Source organism: Myotis lucifugus, unplaced genomic scaffold, assembly GCF_000147115.1.
Source record: "Myotis lucifugus unplaced genomic scaffold, Myoluc2.0 scaffold_911, whole genome shotgun sequence".
Classification (NCBI taxonomy): Eukaryota; Metazoa; Chordata; class Mammalia; order Chiroptera; family Vespertilionidae; genus Myotis; species Myotis lucifugus.
This window is the reverse complement of record NW_005871959.1, coordinates 20118-43171: the sequence shown is the minus strand read 5'-3', so window position 1 is coordinate 43171 and position 23054 is coordinate 20118. Positions and strand designations below refer to the sequence as shown.

Genomic DNA, 23054 nt, shown 5'->3' with positions numbered 1-23054 from the left:
CGCGGCAGGTACATGTCAGCTCCTCCAGCATCAGCCCTTCCATCCCTCTCCTCTCATGGTCAAGGTGCTCTGCAGGAGTTTGTCTTTCCAAACAATGACTCGCTCATTGTGCCAGCAAAGTTCTCTTTACAATGTCGCTTCCAGCTGATGAGAGTGGTTTATTTATATGACAAAATAAGAATAACACATTGTCTATCAGTTGAGAAAGCCTACATGGTTGAAAGGTCACGTCTCTTTTCACAAAGGATAAAAATACTGTTTTATTTAACAGTATAATGCTGTTGAGTCATTTTAAAGGATAGTTTTGTTGTTGTTAATCCTCACCTGAGGATATTTTTTCATTGATTTTTTTTTAGAGAGATAGTGGGAGGGAGGGAAGGAAGCAAGGAGGGAAGGAGGGGGGAAGAGAGAGAGAGAGAGAGAGAGAGAGAGAAACATCAAAACATCAATGTGAGAAAGACACATCGATTGGTTGCCTCTCACATGCACCCCTACCACTCGGGGGTTGAACCTGCAGCCCAGGTGCATGCCCTTGACCGGGAATCAAACCCGAGACCATCCAGTACTCAGGCCAATGCTTTAACCACTGAGCAACACTGGCCAGGGCTTAAAGGGTTTTCTTATTAGTTGCAACTCCCTCGGACGTTTTTAAAGGGTGAGATGCCAGCCTGGGCCACTGGGCAGGGCCGCACACCTGTAAGGCAGGGTGCGGTGATGGCGGTCAGAGGCACCTGTGAGGCGGGTGCGGTGATGGCTGTAGGAGGCCTGGCTGCATTCAGGTCCTGTCGGCTGTGTGGCTGAGGGAGCCCCTCTGCGTCCTTCCCAGGAGAGTGAGGCGGTGACCGTCTCCCTGGGCCACTCGGGCCTTTCCAGTCTGTGCTTCGTGCACCATGAGCGCCCCAGGCTGGTGCCTTCAGGTGCCTGCCTGATGCCAGCTGGTAGCTCCGTCCCCTGGGGTCTCAGTCCCTCACCCCAAGTTTCGCCTTCAGCACTGAAGTGTTCTCTCTCTCACAGGGACAATGACGCTCTTCCTCACCACCCCTCCCCCTCAGTCAGGACATTCTGGCCGCTTCTCCAAGTTCCTTTGCTAATGATGACCTAGTTGGCAAGGCCAGGGGTCCTTCTCCTTGCCCAGCCTGTGGGCCTTCCCTGTGCCTCAGTTTCTTCATCTGTCAGATAGTGGTCATGATAGGGTTGACCTCATTGGGTTGTTGTGAGGCTGCAGTTTTATGTTAAAATCGATCATGGGTGACACATGTTATACATGTTTGTATTTGTCTGGGACACACACCTGGTTTAGATCAACACCTGGTCAAGGCCAGCACTGAGTCAGCTGTGACTTACATCCAAGGCCGAGTGCAGCCTGCAGAGGGGCTTGCTGTGCCTGCCGTGCCCCGTCTGCCGCTCTTACCTTCCTGACCTGCTCGCCAAAGCCCCTACTGTCAGAGCTTCTCCTGGAAAAGCTGAACCCCTCAGACTTCACAACACAATTTTGCATTTTACTCCTGTCTTTCAGTTGATGAACCCCAACTAATATGAAGGTCCCTGCCTCCTCTATTTCTTCACTAAACAAATATCATAGCAATTGTGTTGGAATACCTGGCAGTGATGTCTGCTTTCCCTATTTAAATCTCACTCCGGTTTTTATTTGGCGCAGGTGTGTTAGTCTTATCTCCACAGATAGATTCTAATCTGTGTGTTAGACTCTATATGAGTCTACCTATATCTCTGTGGTCCTTCCATGCATTGCCAGCTGCGCATGAGTGTGGACAATAAGAGGACCCATTCCTTGCCCCACTTGAAGAATTAAATGCCTTCTGGACAACTGTCCCATCAGCTATAAGCATAAGCACTTGACATGACCCGGGGCCTGACACCGAGCACGTGGGCTCGGGATTGAATGGGTGTGAACTTCCTGCCCGCCCCCAGGAATCCGCCGCCAGACCGCCCACTGCGTGAGGAAGGGCCACGGGATGGTGAAGGCCACGTTCTGTGACCCGGAAACACAGCCCAACGGGAGACAGAAGAAGTGTCGGGAAAAGGACTGTCCGCCCAGGTGAGCGTTGATGGCAGCTGGAGCGCTGGCGTCTGCTTGCAACCACTGCTCGGTGACAGGCGGCCCGTGGCTCTGTTGTTAGAATAAGTACCGGGAGCTATCACAGGCCTCTGGCCGCGCTGCTGGAGCTTGTGGCAGGCTGCGAGCGAGGACACTGTCTCCACAGAGAGCGGTGTTTGTTGCCAACGGTGTGCTCTGTGTTTAATTATTGAGTGAGACGAAGTTTCAGGAGAAAGCTCTCTAGGTTACCCAAAAGTTCTTTAGTTATCGCGTGTGGCTTTCCGAGAGCCTCTTCCCAGGGGACCGCAGCCTCCAGACAGCACATGGACACTTGGATCCCAACCCCCACTGTACCTACGGCTGCCTGGAGGAGTATGTTTACGACCCCTGCTTTCTTAGCCTCAGCCCTGTTGAGACCTGGGGCCAGATAGTTCTTTGTTGTGGGGGCTGTCTTGTGCATCATAGGATGCTTGACAGTGTTCCTGGTCTGTAGCTGTTTAGATCTGAGCAGCACCCTGCCTCGCCCCCCCCCTCCCCCCATGACAACCAAAAAGGTCTCAGAATGTCTCCTGTGGGACAAAGTCACCCTTGGTTGGAACCACTTTAATATAGATATTAGTTTCTACTAATCATGTTGGGATCATAGAAGGTAGCTTGGATGTTATTATGAGGGGTTCATGTTAAAAAAAAAAGAGAGAGAGAGAGAAGAGGAAGGTGGGAAAGGAGGGGAGGGCAAGAGAGGGAGAGAAGCACAGAGGAACAAAAGGAAGGAAGGAAGGAAGGAAGGAAGGAAGGAAGGAAGGAAGGAAGGAAGAAAGGGAGGGAGGGAGGGAGAGAGGGAGTGGAGGTTGAGTTAATTGCTAATGGCCAATGATTTCATCAGTTGTGCTGATGTAATGAAGCCTCCAATTAATTAATTGATTGATTGATTGATTAAAGCTCTCCAAAGGGTATGGAGAGCTTTCAGGTGCTGAGCCACAGGGAGGTGCTGGGAGGGTGGCGCGCCTGAAGAGGATGTGGAAGCTCTGTGCCCTTTGCCCTACGAATCTCTTCTGGATGTTCCTGAGTGTATCCTTCAATGATGCACCAGTCATCTAGCAAATAACTGTTTTCTGAGTTCTGTGAGCCACTCTGGCAAATGACCGGGCCTGAGGAGGAGGTCATGGGAAGCCTCTGTTTCTAGCCAGTAGGTGAGAAGCGCAGGGGACATGGACTTGCCATGGGCATCTGAAGGGCAGGGCGTGGGCAGTCTGGAGGGACTGAGCCCTGAACTCCAAACAGCTGGTGTCAGAATTGCTTAGTGTTGAAACAGCAATTGTGAAAGTGGAAGAGAAGCAAACAGTAGGGGTGTTTTAAGCGCCTCCTTCACTCTTGGCAACGTTTTAGAGTTGCCTGATGCGTTCTCTTCATTGTTCTCAGTTACTTGGAAAGTAACTGTTGTGCCAGTTTGACAGGAAGCAAAGTTCATTGCTGCACGCACATCAAGCAGCTGGGAGATGGCAGAGGTCGGAATCCAAGGCTCCAAAGCCCGTAGCAGGTCTGCGAGCAGCAGCGCCCCCACAGAGAGGCGGGCACCCCTCCTCTCTTCCGGGCTGTGCTAGTGGTGGGAACCAAAACATTGGATGCAGACACTCACGTGCTAAGGCCGAGGCTGTGTACCTCAAAACGATGTGGTCCAAGGCTGTGGATTTGGTATCAGCTCCGTGTTTTATAACAGACATCAGTCCGTGTCTGACATTTTCTTATTCGCCTGTAGCTACAAACTGGGCCTCACTCTTTCCAGAACTCCCTTTCCACAAGGGTGGTTATTTCTTCCTACCTCTGCCCTCCAATTTCCAGAATGTATAGAGTTGGAGGTAGCCCTATAATAAGATACAGGCAGAGTTCGAAGGAGATGGGTATTGGGCAAGAGTGCAGAGGCTGGTGGACAGAAATGGTAGAAAATGAGCCAAGGCTGAACCCCTGTAGACACAGGAGGAGCCTTGACAAAGTAACTCTTAACTACACAGTCTCAGCTCTTGGGACTGGACATCGGCCCTGAATGTGGTGGCTGGAAACTCAGTCAAAGATTGCCATGTCCTTTCCCCGCAGCCACAAACGTTACTTTACTTGGATCTTGGCAGATGTGGTTATGAGTCTTGAAATGAAGAGATTATCCTGGATTATCCACTTGGGCCTTAAATATCATCCCAAGTGTTCTCAGAGGGAAAATTCACACACACACACACACACACACACACACACACACACACACGAGAAGGCAATGCAAACATGAGCAGAGAGAGATTTGAAAGACACTAAGACACCAGCCTTAAAGATTGGCATGAGGGTCTACCAGCCAAGGAATGCTGGCAGCCGCCCCAGCCTGCAAGAGGCCAGGAGCAGGCCTTCCCCAGAGCATCTGGAGAGAGTGCCACCCGCCTACACTTGGATTTCATGCCAGTAATACTGACTTTGGAGTCTGTCCTCCAGAACTATAAGAAACTAGATTTCTGTTGTTTCAAGCTGCCAAGTTTGTGGCGATTTGTTATAGAAACTAGTAGAGGCGACTTAGGGCAGGCACGATGTAAGAGCTGGGGAAGGGCAGAGCAGACCCCTCCACCAGGTCACAGACGCTCCAAAGCTTGGAAACCACGCGATTACCTACAAGGGGTAGAGTCTGGGTTTGAACCCAGATCCGTCTGCTGAGTGGTACAACCACATAATGCTGCTGCCCAGGACCTCAGAATGGACAAGTTCTCGTGCTAAAGCCAGAACCAAATTTGGGTAGCCAAATTTACGGTATTTCTCACACATTAAAACACAATGAAAATGATACAAACAAGCAGAAAAATCTGACTCTAAACTGAAGTCATGCATGTAGGTTCACAAAGGGATTCATGAAAAGGAATTACGTTAACTTGCTTGTTTTAAGAATAACATAACAGGGGTTTTGATGACCTTCTCTCCCACGTCCATGTGTGTCTGCAGGTGGTGGGCAGGGGAGTGGGAAGCATGTTCGGCCACATGTGGGCCCCACGGAGAGAAGACGCGAACAGTGCTGTGTATCCAGACCACGGGCTCTGATGAGCAGGCTCTGCCGGCTAAAGACTGCCTGCACCTGCTGAAGCCCAAGGCCCTCGCGTCCTGCAACAGGGACATCTTGTGTCCATCGGACTGGACCGTCGGCAACTGGAGTGAGGTGAGCGCAGGGTTCAAAGGGAAGCTGGCATTATTTATCAGCCCCTCCCATTCCGCGTCAGTCCCAGTGACCCTGGAGAAAATGGTGCAGTGGCCAGCGTCGCACCTCTGGCCCGTTTCCTGCATTTCCCACTGCCCAGTATTCTCTTGGCTTGTTTTCTGTTCTTACGGATCTTCCTCTTCCTTATCCAGTGGTCAGACACCTGCCGGGGAGGAGCTGGGTCCTGCTTCACAGGCCCACGCCGCTCAGTGAGAAATGGTCAGGGTTTTTTTGGCCTGTTGTTAACCCACTGGCCGGGGAGTGGGAAGTCAGGGCTCCCACCACCCCGAGAGCCAGTTTGTGAGACGTTGACTGTGCTTATGTGTCCCTGGAGCTGCTCCAGTAAGTGAAGCCAAGGACTGTTGCTCTGATGGTGGGATGACAGGCACTGCACCTGACCCTCGAAGATGCCTCTCAAACATCCATGTTTCCAGCACGTGTCAAGGCCAGACCTGACCCAGGTTTAGGGTGGCTACTGTTATTAGCCACATCCATTCAAATAAGTGGTGCGTTTCCCCAAGTTAATTTGATTTAATTCTCTGAATGTAACTAGAAATCAATGGGCTTGGTCATGAAAATTTCCAGGCTTCCGTTTTCCTTGGGTCACCGTGGCACCTGGTAACATCAAGGCTCATGCGCCCAGGGTCTGTGGTAGAAATGGACCCCTTTATCTCCCAGGGTCCTGGAGTCTCTGGGGCTCCACTCTGCTTCCTTATGCACATTTCAGTCAACGACCTAAGGAGTGAGAAAAGACAAATGCTTTTTAAAAACCGGCAGGGCAGAATCTATCCATGGATGCTGACTTCCATAAGCTCCCTTGGGAAGCCACACGCCTTCCACAGTAATGCTCCCATTGACCGGAGTGTCTGAGGAGCGCTTCTTAGAACTCACCTTCAGAGAAATGGAAAACACTGGGTTCAGGAGGATCAATTAGAAAATCAATTAGAACTAAGTTTGATGATTGAGGGACTAATGTGACCAATTCAGATAAAACCTTTTGGGTTAAAACATATTTTATTATAAGTAAACAAGATTAATTTTAATCACTTATAAAGTTACTCTGAAAGTGTTTACTGAAGAGGAATTTGAAAATTTGTATATGCAACGTTACCATCCCTGAAGATAACTAATTGAACACAAAAGAACTCCTCTGAGTACAGCCACTTTGATGACCTCATTTCCAAAACTCGATTTCATTAGCTCACAGTCACAGCTTGGGCTTATTTAGCTTCTAATCCTGTAGAGAATGCATTCTCGGTCATGTAGCTGAAATTTTTTTAAAATGGCAAGTATGGTCCCTGTACTATAAGATCTTCCTATCAAATGGAGAAATAGGACAAAAAGAAAAGAAGAGGTACATGTAAAGAAAATGTACCTACAAACTAATACAGGTGCACTGCCGATAGCAGCACTGATTCATGTGGACACATCAGCAATAGTCCAGAACATTCCCCCTGCTATTCCCAGGAGGGTACAATGAGAGCCAATGTTGTAAATCACACTGTTGTTGAAATAAGGCTGAATGGGGTACTGTGGCTCGCCCATTAAATCTATTTATCAAAAAATGTTTTGGCTGCATCAGAAGCAGTTAATTTTTGTCATGTAGAATTTACTAATTGCCAGAGTCCTAATGCTTTTTAAAAGAACTCCAATTACATGTTTGGCTGAGGAGTTCTTTTTATTGTGTCCTGTTTATGGGGAGCAAAATGATGTGACTTAATTGGGACAAAGGACCAACATGTTGGCGTGATGTGACAAGTACTTGTGTCGGTTGTTACAGATACAGGCCCTTGCAGGCGTATTGTTAGCAGACAGGGAATCCAGTTTCTAGCTTCCACTTGACAGAGCAGAACAGAAAGACTGAGCCGCTGCCTTCGTCCAGATGTTGCCAGCACAGGTGCCTGTAGTTAAATCAGAATCAAAATACTCATCAAATGGGTCTTCCTGTCTTCCCTCTGCCATCTTGCTAATGGCCGTACACATTCGCCCTCAATTTCTCAAATACTCTGTTTGCCGAAATACAATGAAATGTCTTTGACATTCTAGCTCTGCTCAGCTACTTTTTAAAGAGAGATGACATAGTGATTCTTGCTATATAGTGTTCATGGTCTGGATTTTGTCTTGCGGTTGACCTTAATTCAAGCAGGTAATGGGCAAGAAATGCCTGCTCATTTGGTCTGCACTGGACCTTTTGGGTCACCCTGGATGAGTCTAAAGCTCTCACGTAACTGGGCCAAAAGACCCAGGAACCGTGAGGCCCCGGGACTCCTGTAGAATGGTCCCCCCTGTACTGACCAAGGTGGGAAGAAGGAGGAAAGGCAAATCGATGAGCTGCCCTTCTCAGTCAAGGCAGATCTACCAGCCCAAGCGAGGAGAGAGGGCGGGCTCAGCTGTGTCCATGGTCAGAGCGGAGACCTAGTGAGAGCTAGAGGCTTCTCCCAGGGAGGGCTTGTCTGCCCTCCATGGCCAGCCCCTCCCCCTCTAAGCTCAGGTTCTACTCCAATCTCAAATTTCAATAAGACTCATCTCCTGGTTTTGCCCAACTTTCTGGCTAGAAAGATAAAGAAGGGGGGCTCTTTATGTTGTAAACAAAGACAACGTATCAAAGTTTCTGTGGCTCCATTTTCACTGGGGACACCACTCCAGGGACCAGCCTGTGAGAGGCAACCAGTCTAGTGGTGAAGGACATGGTCTCTGGGACATGAGTCCCTGGATTCAAAGCCTGTCTCGGCCACTTGTTGGATAGGTAACCTCTTTGTGGTTCCTTCTACTTTGCTGTGGCTTTTCTCCGTCCACAAAATGTAGATGGGGTAGTACTTAGCCTCAAGGGAAGTTATGAGGATTAAATAAATGAATATTTCTAAGTACTTACTAGAACAGTGCCAGGCACACAGTAAACGCTACACATATAATTATTTGTGAGTAAAGTGAATAGATGGAAATAACAATAATGTCATCCATTGTTTGTTGAGCGCTCTCTATACTACACAGTGTGTCTCATTTAACTTGTAAAATAACTCCATGTGGTGGCTATTAGTTCATTGAGTCCCCTATTTCTCCTGGCAGTTAGGCTAATGGATTTAGTGGGATAGCAGTTTTTCTAGATTTTCCAGCCCTGGCAAGCCCTCATTGTACGGCCTTGAGCTAGTGTGAAACCTCTCTCGGCCTTTTCTCACTTAGAAAGACAGGGTTAGTGTAAGGCTTGAACATAATCCATGTAGCCCTTCCCATAGTGCCTGGCAAATAGCCATTGTTTACTAGATGGCAATTTTATTATCAGGCAAGAAGACAAGGGTCTATTTTCTATGCTACTCTGATTTTACAAGCCTGTCCGGTCAATGGCACCCAAATATTCTGATGGAATTGATCTGTGGCCTCTTTCACTCGGGGGCCATAAATCAATAGCCAAACTCAGGACCCTTTTATGCACAGAGCACTGTAAGCACAGGGCTAAGGGGCTACACAAATGTGAGAGACCTAAAAAGTGTGGGGGGGGACTAATGCATTGCTTCCAAAGTCACAAAAGGCCACTGCCAAATCGGCAATCAGTATTTAATTACATATTAACAGCAGATACGTATCGGGCACGGACAGTATCTCACAATGGCCTTATTAAGCCCCATTGTAATGGTGGAGAAACTCGGGCATAGAAACTTTTCGAAGGTCACACCGCCTCCCAGCACAGGGCCGGGATTTGAGCACCCTGCAGAGCGTGGAGGGAACACTGAGGGAGGGGTCTCTGCCATGACCCCATATAGATCAGTACCGCGCTACAGGGCTCACGGAACACTTTGTAAAGGGTCGCTCCCACCTGTGATTAACTACCCACCTTAAATGGCAGGAAAGGCCCTCGATCTACACACAGGGGTATGTCTAGCTTTTCATAGGATTCTACCTGACCCAGGCGAATGGAAATGGAGCTTGTGGGTGAGACTATGGGAGTTACAATGGGTATTCCCTACATAGAAAGGGGAAGGTTCACTAGAACCAACTTCATGGGTTGCAGAGAATGGATACGCATTTTACATTCATTTAATAGCATCAGAACCCTAGGAGAGATATTACTACTGTCTCTTTAAAAGATTAGGTGACCTATTTAAATGTTTGCACTCTTTGTGAATGCACTGTCCAACACTCAAAGCCCAGGGAGACTTCGTTTATACCCTCATGGTTTGTATCTTCCGTTTGTGGAGCGTGAATGGTTGGTTCTGAGCCTCACTCAGATGGTCTCCAGAAGAGACAGTTCCATGGGAAACTAAAGGCGTATAGACGCAAAATACAGTGCGGCCTTGACTTACGAGTGTCCTGACTAACGAGTTTTTTGAGATACCAGCTGTCTCTCGGCAGATTTTTTGCATTGAGTTGATAGAGTAATTTGACTTAAGGAGCTCCTTAACGAGCTCAAGCTCGGTCTCGGAACGAATTAAACTCGTAAGTCAAGGCCCCACTGTAGAAAACAGAGAGGTAGGTGTGAACGTTTTAGTTGCGCAGTGTGTTTCTGATCTGTCGTCGCCTGAGGGTGGGAGCCAGCCGCTCCCCCCAGACTGCTGTCCTCTCTTCCAGTGCTCCGTCTCCTGCGGTGGCGGCGTGCGGACTCGCAGTGTCACCTGCGCCAAAAACCACGACGAGCCTTGCGACGTGACGAGGAAACCCAACAGCCGGGCTCTGTGCGGCCTCCAGCAATGCCCGTCCGGCCGGAGGGTTCTGAAACCCAGCAGAGGCACCGTTTTCAGTGGGAAAAGGCTACCGACCTCTGAGCGTGACTCCCGACAGCCCATCCCGCCCACATCCGGCCCCAGGATGCTGCCCACGCCCACGGTGCCCGGCTCCAGGGCCACCAGCACCAAGGCCGCCGGCAGCCCTCGTCCTACCACGGCCTCCCGGGAAGGAGACCTGGGTGGGACGCGGTGGCAGAACAGCTCCATCCACACCGAACTGGACACCCGTGATGCCATTCCCACCGGGACTACCTCCCAGCCCATCCTCACGGCCTGGTCGCTGAGCCCCCAGCCACAGGGAGAGGATGCTTCCAACTCAGAGCCTGGTCCCACCTCACAGGGAGGCCTCTTAGCCACAACCATGAGCGCTTCTGACTGGTCACCTCCCAGCAGCCCCGGGGCCCGGCAGGCGCCTCCACTCTCCAGCACCTTGAGCGAGGAGCTGGACGCAGAGAGTCACAGCGGCTCAGGGGAAGCCAGTGAGCCCCCTGAGAACAGGAATGGAAGCAGCTCTGTCCTATGGACCCAGACCACGGCCCCCAGAAAGGATGCTTCAGTGGAAAGAAGCACAGACATGCCACTTGCACCTCCGCCAACGCCTTCTCTTGGGGGGGCATCCTTGTGGCCACCTGTCGGCACAGTGACAGGACTGCTACCCAGCCAGGGACCTGCTACTCTCCAAACCGGGACACCCAGAGCTGAGGGGATGGTCACTGGAAAGCCAGCTACCGCGTCACTCCCTCTGGGGGGAGGCCCCCCGCCAGCACCCTCAGAAAAGTCAGTAAGCCACAGCCCCCCACAACTTCCCAGCAGCATGAATCCCACACAGAGCCCTGGGCCCATCCTCACCGAGGACGACGCCACCAGTCTAATGGCCGAGGGCTTTCTGCTGAATGTCTCCAGTTACCAGCAGCGCCCGGACCGCGGCCCTGCGCACTGGATCGTCGGAAACTGGAGTGAGGTAGGCGTTCCATTTCTTACTGCATGCCCGTTTCTATCTGGAAAATAGTTAGGGCTGATGCATTCTTGTGCACGTTTCAAAATGGGCTTGTCTGAATACGGTCTAAGGTGGCCTAAGCATGAAGCAATCAGGTTTATGCCCTCACCCCCCTCTTTACCTCCCTTATTCCAAAAATGAAAAAGAAATCTCCAGGGAAGAGAACAGATGTGGTGAGATACAGTGAAAAGCATCTGGAACCAAGTCAGGAGGGCTGGCTCAGCCAGCTGTGTGATCGTGGGGAACTGGCTCATCCCACTGAGCCTGCTTCTCATTTGCAGGACAGTGAGCCAGTGTGGGTCATCGCCAGTGTCCCTCCAGCTATAAGCTGTGATCATCCTATGATGATGGCCAACCGAAAGGGCACGTTTCATTCAGAAAGCTAACATTTGAGACCCTTCTCTAACCCGTCAAGTGAGAACAATTAGAATGAAATTCCAGCACCCATTCTTTAAAGAATTCTATAGCTCACGGTATCAATTATTTACTTTCTGGTGGGTGTGTTCACTTATATTCAAAAAGATCATGTTAGCTTGTTAAAAGAATTAGAATATGGAGGGAGAAAAAACACGTGATGAAAAAATGCTGGTCCCTATTGTCAGGCTGCAGGAATTTGGCGTGACATTTGTTTCTCCATTTCTAGAACGGATTCAATCCTTGGGGGCATCAAAATCATTTCTCACCCATTTGAATTTCAAATGCACAGTATATGTACTTGTTAAAAGTAATTTGACAACTCAAAGAAGGACTTTGTGGCAAAATAACCGCATGTTCAAACTATTCAGCATTTTTATGATATTTCATGGCTCATGTTTGTAGCTAAAAGGAAGTGAAGTAATAATAGCTAATATAAAAAAGACCTTTAATTTATAAAGCATGTTCATTTCCAAGCCACTTTCATATGTAATCTTTTATTTTTTTCCTTTTGACAGCCCTGAGGAGCATGTAGGGTCTGATTGATACCAATTTATAAATAGAGAAACTAAGGTATTCCGTGGTTCAGTAACTTGTCTAAGGACACACTTGTCATTTGGATAATGAATCTTCTAACTTCTTTTATTCTAATCTACTGTCTCTAGTGAATTTCAGCACCAATTGACAATTTAGCTGTATAAATTTTTTGGTATGAATTAATTGTTATGCCCAGATTTCAGGATCCCCAAGAGACCACACCAGGGAGCCAGCCGTGTCCGATGCAAAAGCAAAGAGTCTTTTATTCAAACCCGGGCTTGGCTCCCCTACCCTCCTTACTGACGCAGCAGCAAGTGGCAGAGAGAGCCCCCCCCTGTGGGGAGAGGGATTTTATAGTAAGGGGAGGAGAGAGGACTGTGGGCCCTGCTGATTGGACAGGTGCAAGTCGGTGTCTCGTTACACAGGATGTGGTTGTATCTATGGCACGCACTTCCCTTGATTATACTTCCGGGAAGAAGCTACTTGCTGAGCACATGGCTGCTGCCCAAAAATAGAGGATTCAGGGCAAGATGGAGGGCATAGCCCTCGCCCTTTCATTAATCATCTTGGGTCATAGAATTGACTATATTGGTAATAAACAGGTAAATTCAAACTTTCAAAATTTTTTGTTTACATTTGAGCTCTGTTTTCACATTGATTCATGTTTGATTTCTTAAGTAACTATTGCATTTCCTGTCTGTGGAGCAGCATCTTACCATCTCCATTTGCATGTGGAAAATGCAAGTTCTGGAGGAAAAGAAATTTTCATGCTTAGAGTATGGAGATTCCTGACATTTTACTCATATTTCTTTCCATTAGCAAAGTTCTAATGGGCTCTAGTGAGGAGGATGTCAACAGGGAGCATTTATAAAGCATGTCCCATGCTTAAGTAGCATGGTTTTGTGCTAATTAACACGAATTCCCACATTTAATCCTCACCACAGCGCAAGGAGATTGGTCATATTTTCCCATGTTAGAGATGAGGAAGCTGGAGCTGAGAGACGTTGAGTAGTTGGCCTGTATCACACACCCCTGAGTGGTGGAACAGAGATTTGAATCCAAGTGGGCAGACTTCACTGCCTCTGACCCATCACTTTGCAAATCAGAAAACACCGCCACTCTCTCTGCCTTCTGTTCTGTTGTTTTCTTCTTTAGTCACATGTCATAAAAATAATGCCAATTAAGTGGTGACCCTGGGTGAACAGATGAGAAAATCACAAAGTTCACCAGAAAATATTTTAAAGTAACATTGAGGGCTCTATGGGTACTTTTGAGCTCACAGATCCAGTGGGTTCAGCCTAGAAATAAAATTGATCTGCTTAGGTTTTGTGAGTGACATCCTTGAAAGGATGTACTTGAAAGTAGCACCCTCAGAACGTATTTTCCCTTCCAAAAACATGGGCATTCTTAAAGGTCAGATAAACAGGTTTGTTGTCTTAATCCATCAAAGCAGTCTGGGCCATGTATGGCCTCTGCAGACTCAAAGACAAAGAGAACACATTATGGAAACTGAGGCTCCTAGTTAATTTGTAGTATTTTGTTAATTAGTTAATGGAGATGTAGTCCGAAAGCACCTACAATCAAAGACCCTGTAGGCCTTGAAAAGAATACAGCCTGGTCAAACAGGATCTGAAAGAGTAGGAGATAAAAGGCATAGCTACAGGGTTGATGTCAGAATACTCAAAGTGTGTATTTGTAATTAGAAATCACACACACACACACACACACACACACACACACACACACACAAGGCTAGGCTGTTGTAACAAACAGAGCATTATAAGTTATGGTTCGCTAAAACAGAGGTTGACTTCTCTCTCACATAATAATGCAAGGTAATTCCAGGTCTGCAATGGTGGCCGTAGAGAATGATGCTCGGATCCATGCTGTCATTTGGGAACCCAGGCTGACAATGGCTCTGCCATCCTCCTCTCAGCAAATTGGCCTGGGTCACCATCCTAGTCTCAGAGAGGGAAAAGAGCGTAGAGGTATCCCTGTGGGGGGTGATAAGCCAGGCCTGGAAGGGGCACCAATTACTTCTGCTCACACTCTGTTGTCTAGAACTCAGTCACATGACCACACCAACCTGCAAGGCAGCTGAGAAATGTAACCGAACTGCGTGCCCAGGAAGAAGAGAAGAAAGTTTATAATGATTACCTAGCAGCCTGTGCCACCGGATGGCATGGCCCACTGTGATTTAGGAAGCTCATTCTGGAAGCAGTGAGGATGAGGGATTTGACTTGTTGGGAGGTTTCTGCAGTGGCCTATGTGAGGTGTGAGACCTAGGACAAGAATGCTCAGGCTGATGAGGGGAAGATAAATTCAAAATACCTTTAGAACTCAACATCCACAGGACTTTGTGAATAATTGATGTGGGCTTTGGGAGGAGGGAGGAGGAGAGGACTCTGCCATCACTGTTCCATTGGAATGAATCTTGGGTGTCTGTTGGGTCGTGCTCCTATAAATGGAGATGCCGCACATTAAAGAGGAGGAGAGTCTTAACAGAGACAAAGAAAGGAGGGTGATGAGTGTAGTTATTGATCAAGTTAATTGGTGGTATCCTGGGATCTCCAGCAGACGTTTATGTGTGTGAGTCCGAGGCTGTTGGGAGAGGTGAACACTGGAGATAAGACTTGGCAGTCAAGACCAGTAGGTAAAGTTAGGACCCTGAGAGGGAAGGAGGTCACCCGTTAACCTGTAGGATGCAAGGGAGAGTGGGCCAGGCATGGGACCTGGCTAACAAAGAGATCCCACGTGGAAGACTAGTGAGGAACAGTCTACTATTTAAGACATAAACCAAGAGAAATGGTACCATGGTGTCTAGGAACATAAGGACTGACAGTGGTCCTAGTGGGTTTTGCACTTAGCAGGTCACTGGTGACGTTGGGAAGAACGGCGTTTATATTGAGATGGAGGGAGATGCCAAGTTGCAGTCCGAAGGGGAGACCCTTCAGTAAACTACCACCGTCCTCAGGTAGAGGAGTCCCCACAGTCGGGCTGCGAATAAGAAAGGACAAGCCCTTCTCAGTCCACAAGTTAATACACAAGTTTTATTTAGAAGTAGCATTAGGATGGCCCAGAAATTAGTTTCTTTTCCCATCCTCTTATCTTTTAACCCGACCCCCACATCCCAAAGCATTTGTGGAATTATTAAATTGAAATGTGTTCTAATGCTTTTGTCCTGAAGATACGTAATATGTGATAATTGATAAATGTTCATCGATTCTATGAGAAATTACTATCTCCAAATAAATCAAAGTACATATTCAATCTTATGACTGAGCCCAGAGGTTAATTGACACATTTTGATTATATTCTAATCAAGATACACAGAATTAATTCCATCTCAAATGTCATCCTTTGACTTTGACAAAAATAAACTGTCTTATTGAATACATTGTAGTTCACCAAAAATTTATCAACCTCGCGGGAGCCATTGAGAGCTACCACTTCCAGGGAGCTTGGCTGGGAAGGGGAACCGGCCCGGAGTGCAGTTTTCCAGAGCGACACACTTGGCAGGCGCTTCCCTCATGACCAGGCGTGGGGCCTGCTCTGCTTCAGCAGCTTAGGAAACAAAATGTTTAACCCAGAACTGTCCATTGCCACAGCAACGCCAAACAACAACCAACCACGACACCTCAGTAAACATTGATGTTTGTTCACGGGTCTGTGGGTCAGCTGAGAGCTTCTGCTATCGGGGCTGAGCTTAGCTGGGCTGAGTGGCTGCTGGAGAGTCGGCTGAAGCTGGCCGCTCTGGGATGGCCTTGGGCGGGTCACCCCACTCTGTTCCACATGATCTCTCATCCCACAGCAGACTAGCCTTGTTCCCATGGCAGAGACGGGGTCCAAGAGAGAGGACTGAAACCAGCAAGGCCCCTTGAGAACTGGCACAACATCACCCACTGCCTTTTTAAAATATATTTTATTGATTTTTTTTTTATAGAGAGGAAGGGAGAGGGATAGAGAGTTAGAAACATCGATGAGAGAGAAACATCAATCAGCTGCCTCCTGCACACTCCCTCCTGGGGATGTGCCCGCAACCAAGGTACATGCCCCTGATCGGAATCGAACCTGGGACCCTTCAGTCCGCAGGCTGCTGCTCTATCCACTGAGCCAAACCAGTTAGGGCATCACCCACTGCGTTTTATCCGCCAAAGTCACAGAGCAGTCCCGATTCAAGAGCTGGGGAACTATATGCCACTACCTGCCGGGAGGAGCTGCAAAGTCCCATTGCAAAGCGCATGGTGTGAACAAGGGGTCGCTCAGTGCACTTCCGCTGTCATTGTCTCTGTTATAGACACATGGTCTAGTTCAGGGGAGAAAGTGCTAGGAACCTGAGAGATACAAACCAAATGACAAACAACTTTAAGGACGGGGAGAGATGAGCTCCATGAGCCCAGTGGAAACAATGATGACCTGCTGTTTTCTACTCTGCCCTTCTATGATTCTACAGTGAATTTATCTGTCACCTATGTGTTCTAACCCAAGAAGTCACACAGAGTGAAACATGACATGATATGGAGGGTGAAAATCCAGCAAGAGAAATTAATGTAAGGCTGGTTTTTATTCATAACTCATCAAAAAAAACTTCCAAAATGTCATAGATGGAACTCCCACCTCTTTTCTTTATTAGCCCAGAGCTGTGTTTCTCATGCCCTGAAACAGCCCTGCCTTCTGAGGATGAGCACGGAAGAGGGGATGCAAGTCAAAGCAACCATGTGAAAGCACCAGGCATGTAGAATACAAGGAATTATAGGGGGTCAAAAGCAGCCATGAGAAAGCATCAGGCACGTAGAATACAAGAAATTATAGGGGGAACGTTTGTGCAGCTTTCAAGGTGACCCCTTGCTAAACCTGAGCTATTAAAGAGTTATAAACAAATTAAAACATCTTGTGAGGAATGGACTATGCGTGTGGCAAACGGTGATTGATTTATTCACCACCATCGGGTCAAGGAGGGAAAGCATCCTGTCGTAGCATCTGTCTAACTCCACGTGTGGTCTGAGGACCCCCAGCACCTGCATCCCCTGGGAGCCGGTTAGAACTGCATCCTCTCCAGCCCCTCCCAGACCTCCTGAGTCAGAACCTGCCTGTCACAGCGTGTCCCGGTGACTCCCACGGACACTCGCGGTGCAGAAGTGCTGCTGTAGCAATATTAGACTGCGGTTTAGAAGCAGAAAATCCTAGTCCGACTCCTGGGGCAAGCCAGCTCCCCAAGCCTGGGTTTCTTTATAACAATGCCCTTTGCACCACAGTGTGTGAGGAGAGCCTCGTTGAGATAGGTGATAGCGGTGGTGTAAGAGGTGAGGTGGGAGGCAGGTGTGCGGGTCTGACGTCACTGGAACAGCACTGGTGTGAAATGCAGCGGTTTGGCACTGAAGCCAGCATCATTTCTTTTTTAAACTTTACTGTTGAAAGCATTACAAATGTCCCTTTTTTTTGCACTGGCTTGTCATCCTGCATATCAGTCAGGGATTCCAGCCGTGGCCATTTATTATAATGGGAATTATTTAAATTCCTGATGCGTGGGCCCTGCCAGCTGAGATGCAGCCATTTGCCCGGGGCCGGGGCCCCGTGCTGGTGTTTGTTAAGATTGCTGGGCAGTTCCAGTGAGCAGCGAGACTGGGCAGTCCGCCTGCAGGTGCCCGGTGTGTCTGAGGAAGCCGGGCTCAGCTCTGTGTTCTGTCCCCCCCACAGTGTTCCACCACATGCGGGCTGGGGGCCTACTGGCGCCGCGTGGAGTGCAGCACCCGGGTGGATTCCGACTGTGCGGCCGTTCAGAGGCCGGACCCCGCCAAGAGATGCCACCTCCGTCCCTGCGCCGGCTGGAGAGTGGGAAACTGGAGCAAGGTAACGGACCAGGCTCAGTGGGGGGGGGGGGGGAGGGGGGAGGGGGGTTACTGACCAGGCTCAGTGGTGGGTGGGTGAGGAGGTCTTACATAAGCATTTGCTATAAAGTTGGTTCTCTGCTCCCTTCCCCCATCCCTGCCTCCCTCTGCCTCATTTCTGTGAGGAAATTGTGGGTGAGTAAATCCTAGGTGTGGCCATAGGCCTACTACCCTGTGGACAGTAGTCTTAGCACAAGTAGAGTGTGTGTGTATCTCCCTGTCCTTTCCCTCACCGGGTGAGTTACACTTGTGGAGTGAATTGCTTGTCCAGCATGCAACACTATTTCTAAATTACTTACTTTTACCATTACAAGTAATAAGTATACGTTATCGCATGCATAATCAAATCATGTCCCAGCAGCTGCTCACAAAGCCAGTATTACATTGAATCTGCCAGACTCAAAATGAAAGCTGAACTGCAAAGGAGAATTTGATCTTTAAAAGTGCCGATCGGGCTGTGGTTTTATTGTCTTTGCTCGTCGGGCTGTCTGCAGAGTTCTTGTAAAGGCTGCATCACCTCGCGTGGGTGCTCGGGGCCACTAGCCAGGCTGCCTCTGCTTCACACCAGCCTCTGGGGACCTCCACCCAGGCTGCCTGGCACTGGCCAGCGGTGAGTTGAAAGCTGCCTGGCTGTAGGCGGCACAGAGGTGGGGCCATGCGTGCACCCGTCTGCCAAGCACACACAGCCCCAGATGCCCTGCGGGCCCCGTCTTCTCTCTGGGGAGCAGCACTGCGGGGGGGTCTCACTGACAGCTCTGGGTCCCCTGCAGACTGAGCTGCAGACAGGACGGTGGAATGTCATTTTGCTCTCGAAGCTTTTCCAGAGTGAGGCTCTGGTCTTTTGGAAGAGAGGGGGCAGGGGGAGCAGGCAACTCCCTGAGAAAACTGCTTGGCCTTTCTTTGCCACCCGCCAAGCCCCGCCCTCTGTGGCATGCCATTTTCCTTTCAGGGGGGAATGCTGGTTCTTGTTTCTTTCTCTGCCAACTCATAACAAACTCAGGGTCCAACAAGGACCAAACGCTTGGCTATAAATCCTCTTCCATATCCAGAAAAATCTCAAGAAACATCTTCTACCTCTGAGCAAGTCCTAAAGGCCCACTTTCCCATCACTGGGACTAGTCCTTGGTCCTTCCCGTGGAAATTACACGGCTCATAAGAAGGGCAGACCCATGGAATAGATCACACATTGAACACGTCACTCCAGTTAAAACCCTAGGGGTTCCAGCTGGTGAAAAGCCCGGATGAGAGACCTGGGAGCTCTTCTCTGGGGCCAGACCCCCCCCCGAGAAAGCCCTGCTCTGCCCGGCATCCCTTCCCTGCCTCTGAGTCCCTCCCTCGTGGCCGGGAGGGGGAGTACTGTCAACCCCGCAGCATGCCGGGTGGCTGTAGATGTCTCTACATGTCATCAGGTTCTGCGGAATGTGGTCCCCACCACAGCTCAAGTCTAATCCTCAGGGTGACACAGTCCCATCAGTACAGAGAGCGTCTCTTCTCTCGGGATGATAGATACACCCAACATCAGAGACACCATTGAGCTACGGATGGTGGGTTGCGCTGACTTTTATTTTTTCTGACTATTGGATGTTATGGATACTGCATACGTGACTTCTCTTTTGCCTGGGAATGTTGGTTTCGATTTTATCTTCAATTCTTTTTTTAATATGTTTTTATTGATTTCAGAAAGGAAAGGAGAGGGAGAGAGAGACAGAAACATCAATGAGAATCATCGATCATCTACCTCCCACACACCCCACACTGGGGACCGAGCCCACAACCCTGGCGTGTGCCCCTGGCCGGAACTAAACCCAGGACCCCTCAGTCCGCAGGCTGACACTCTGTCCACTGAGCCAAACCAGCCAGGCCTTTATCTTCAATTCTGATGATGAAGAGAGGCTGGGTTTTGACTCCCACTTTTTAACCAGGTCATAAGGGTGTCGGAAGTCCCGACCACACACTGGGAAAGATTCTTAGTTTCCCTGTTCCATCAGGATTTTTAGCTCACTCAGAGGCAACCCCCCAAATCTACAGTAGGAAAGTGGACCCCTGGTTTTGCTTTAAATATCCAAAGGGTTTAGATTCTACCAAGTTAACAGGTTTGCCTTTTCACAGATACTTTCTCAGAGGGAAGAATCCTAATTTTCCCTTGTACCTTCTGCATTATCCCACCAATACCTACCCCAGGTCCAGGAACACTTTAATGCTTATGGGACTGCAGGGTGTGCTGCAGTCTCACCTGAACCCACAGGTGTCACACCTGGGGCCCCCGGGTTTCTCACTATGATTGCTCTGAATTGCACTTGTTTTATCAGCTGTGTCTCTACCACTGTGTGCTTGCCGGAGCCTAATACCACTGCTGTGGCTGTTCTCTCACATGTGACGGTAGAATGAGAAGTCACATTCGGGTCTCTAGCTTCACAGGGTGTAGAAGTCATTTTCCAGAATGCACTTGCTTCCTCTTGATGCATTCGTCTGTCCAGAACCAACCGGGACTGTAGTCCTCAGGTTGTCCCTGAGGCGGACTTGGGGAAAAGTAGTTCTGCAGAATTGAATCCTGGGAGCAGCGCTGGGCTGGGCATCAGACACATCTGGGTGGGTACCTTCTCTCCCCAGGTCGCTGGCCAGCATGTGACTCTAGTCCATTCATCTAACATCTTCGGAGCTTCAGTTTGCTCCCCTCTGAAAAATGAAGTGGAGAATATTGCCTCTACTTACCTCATAGAGTTATTTTAAGGATCAAAAGAGAGAATATTTGTGCAACGACTTTGTAAATGGTGAAAGACTGTTCCAATGAAACCCTGGGGAAACTCTAAGCTCAAGGTAAAGGTTAGGACTGGCTCTCATGTGTTTACTAACCTCTGGCTTCCGGGGACTGCAGGCCTGTGGACAGGTGACAGTGGAGTAAGTCCTGTCAACCAAGTGACCGGCTCAAGCAGGCGTCCTAAGCAGACAAGGCGCTCAAAGTGTCCATGAACTTGGGAGGACTTCACCTACCTTGAGCCCTGGCATTTGCCAACTACCACCATGCACCCAACACTGCACAAGAGCTTTCGATAAACAATTTAATTTTCACCTAATACAGACCCCTCTTTATAATTCCCACGGGGGAGACAAAAGGTTGGCGTGCACATCACTAACACCCCATCACACAGGTAGCACTAAACTCTCTCAGTTTTAAGAAGCCACCCCCCGGAGGAGGCGTCATCAGTGTAATGACAGCTTTCCAGAGGAAGGGACGCGCCGCACAGGAAACATGCACCCCAGCTGGGAGAGGCACGGCAATTTCAGAACGTTAAACCCTGTCCGAGGAGGAAGGTGCCCCTTGTGGAAGAGCTGCAGTGCTGACACGGACCAGCTTGAAACCCTCAGTGGGTGTGACACCAATGCCAGGCGGCACCCACGGCTCCCACCTTCCTGAGTGGACGTCTTTCTGTCTGTCCTGCTTGTCTCCATGGTTACTACGTTTTACAGGTTGTCGATGGCAGTGCTACATATTTTTAGATGTGAATTTTTACAAGTGAATTAATTAGGGAAAGAGCCTCTGTCTTGCTAAGTACAAAGAGTCCCCAACTTTTATATGTAACGTGTTCCCAGGAACATATATGAAATCCCAATGTGCCAAAGTCAGAACCTAGACTTGCGTGTCATAGGGGAGCTTCTGGCCCCAGCAAGCAAAAACTGAGCAGCAGGAAGGCGGATCCTATACTGAAAATCACTGCGTTTGTTTTTGTCTTGGTATCATTGGTTGAATGGCTAAACCATCACCCTCTCTTGACGCCCCTGGGGGTTCAGGTTAAGGGATCCCTAAAGAGGAATGGCAGTTAAATCTGAGCCATTGGGACCACAGGAAGCATGAACCCAGACGCAGGAGTTGAGGACTGATGTCCAGACGGGAGGCCTCTCCCGTTGCCCACCACCCCTCTGCTCTAGTGTTCTGACTGCCTACCTAACAAGCCTCCCTAACTGCGCCTCTGCCTGTGCCATTCTCTCCACCTGGAATGTCTCCCATCCTGTTTTGCCAGCCGAGGAGCATCTGCTCATCTTACATGACTCAGCCCCAGCCTTTCCTGACCTCCTCAGGGACACAGATCCCTCCTCCTTTATGCCTCACTAGATCATGGACGGCCTATGACATAAAGCCTTTATCGCTTCTACTCATTGGTGTCACTTTTCCCTGCTGCTAGATTGGGATTCAGAGCCTGGAACATAACAAGTGCCCAATACTTGGAGGAAGGGAGGAGGGGGTGGGGTCGGGGAACAGATGGAAGGGCGAATTTTGATGCTGTTCAACTTAGAATGTGTGGAATGCATTATTTGATCTTAAGGGTCTCAGGAATCTGTGTAGCATAAGGAAAGGAACCAAAAAGAATTTCTTTCTGGCTCCTGGTTTAGCATTTGGCATGCAGCTTGAAGAGCACTAAAGTATTCTGAAATCAAAACAGAGGACAGATCTAGTGACCCCACACTTAACACCCTCTAGCATGTCGGGGTAGTTTAATCATCCGGCTTATCCTTCTGAGACCATGAGAACAGAGGCTTGGAGAAGTGATTAACCCACCGGCCGTGTAGCCGGTTGGTGTTGGGGTGGTAATTGTGCGCAGTCTCCTGCCCTCCTGATCCTATGTTAGTTAATTTCACACATCGGAACACCTGTGTGAGTTTCATAAATTAAAAAACACAACACAAGAGAGAACCACTGATTTCACTTGATCTCTGTCAGTGGCTCTTGTAAGCTGAGGGCATCTTCATCCTAATGCAATCTGGTTTGCAGATTCTATTGGTTGAACAAGCTGATGCAGTAACTGGAGAGCGGTTAGGCCTGTTTGGTCACAACAAGGCCTCAGCTGGTGTTTCTAGTCTCATCAGTCTGGCTCCTGTCCTCAGTCGGGTCCGCGGGTTAGGAGAGCAGGAACACAAAGGACCCTCCTGCAGGGCAATAAGGAAAGGAATGTAATAACTGGCCCTCAGCACCCAGAGGTGCAACAGCGTCAGGAGTGGAGTGATGGGATATCCGGCCCCTCCCTCGCGCTGGCAGAATCTGAGGCCTTTAGAAAATGGAACAGAAAAGTCACAGCTTTAGGGAGTGTCTTCCCTTATTACTTCGTTCAGCACATTAACAAACTTCATGTTTCATTGAATGGGAATTCCCTTTTTGACCAAAGGGTAATGCTGTTCTGAAAATTCAATGTAGGAATGCCAGATGATAGCATCGAATGGAAGCTAAGGA

The 23054-nt window shown here is 49.0% G+C and overlaps 1 protein-coding gene across 1 annotated transcript in view; it reads left to right on the top strand.

Annotated features, from left to right (window-relative positions):
- The window catches only part of LOC102432073 (A disintegrin and metalloproteinase with thrombospondin motifs 12-like), a 125279-nt gene that overhangs the window by 84709 nt on the left and 17516 nt on the right, over positions 1-23054 (top strand). The window contains exons 16-19 of the mRNA XM_006106790.3: positions 1930-2056; positions 5027-5237; positions 9840-10955; positions 17640-17792. Of these exons, the coding sequence (XP_006106852.2) occupies positions 1930-2056; positions 5027-5237; positions 9840-10955; positions 17640-17792 (1607 nt within the window). The remainder of the gene's footprint in view (positions 1-1929; positions 2057-5026; positions 5238-9839; positions 10956-17639; positions 17793-23054) is intronic.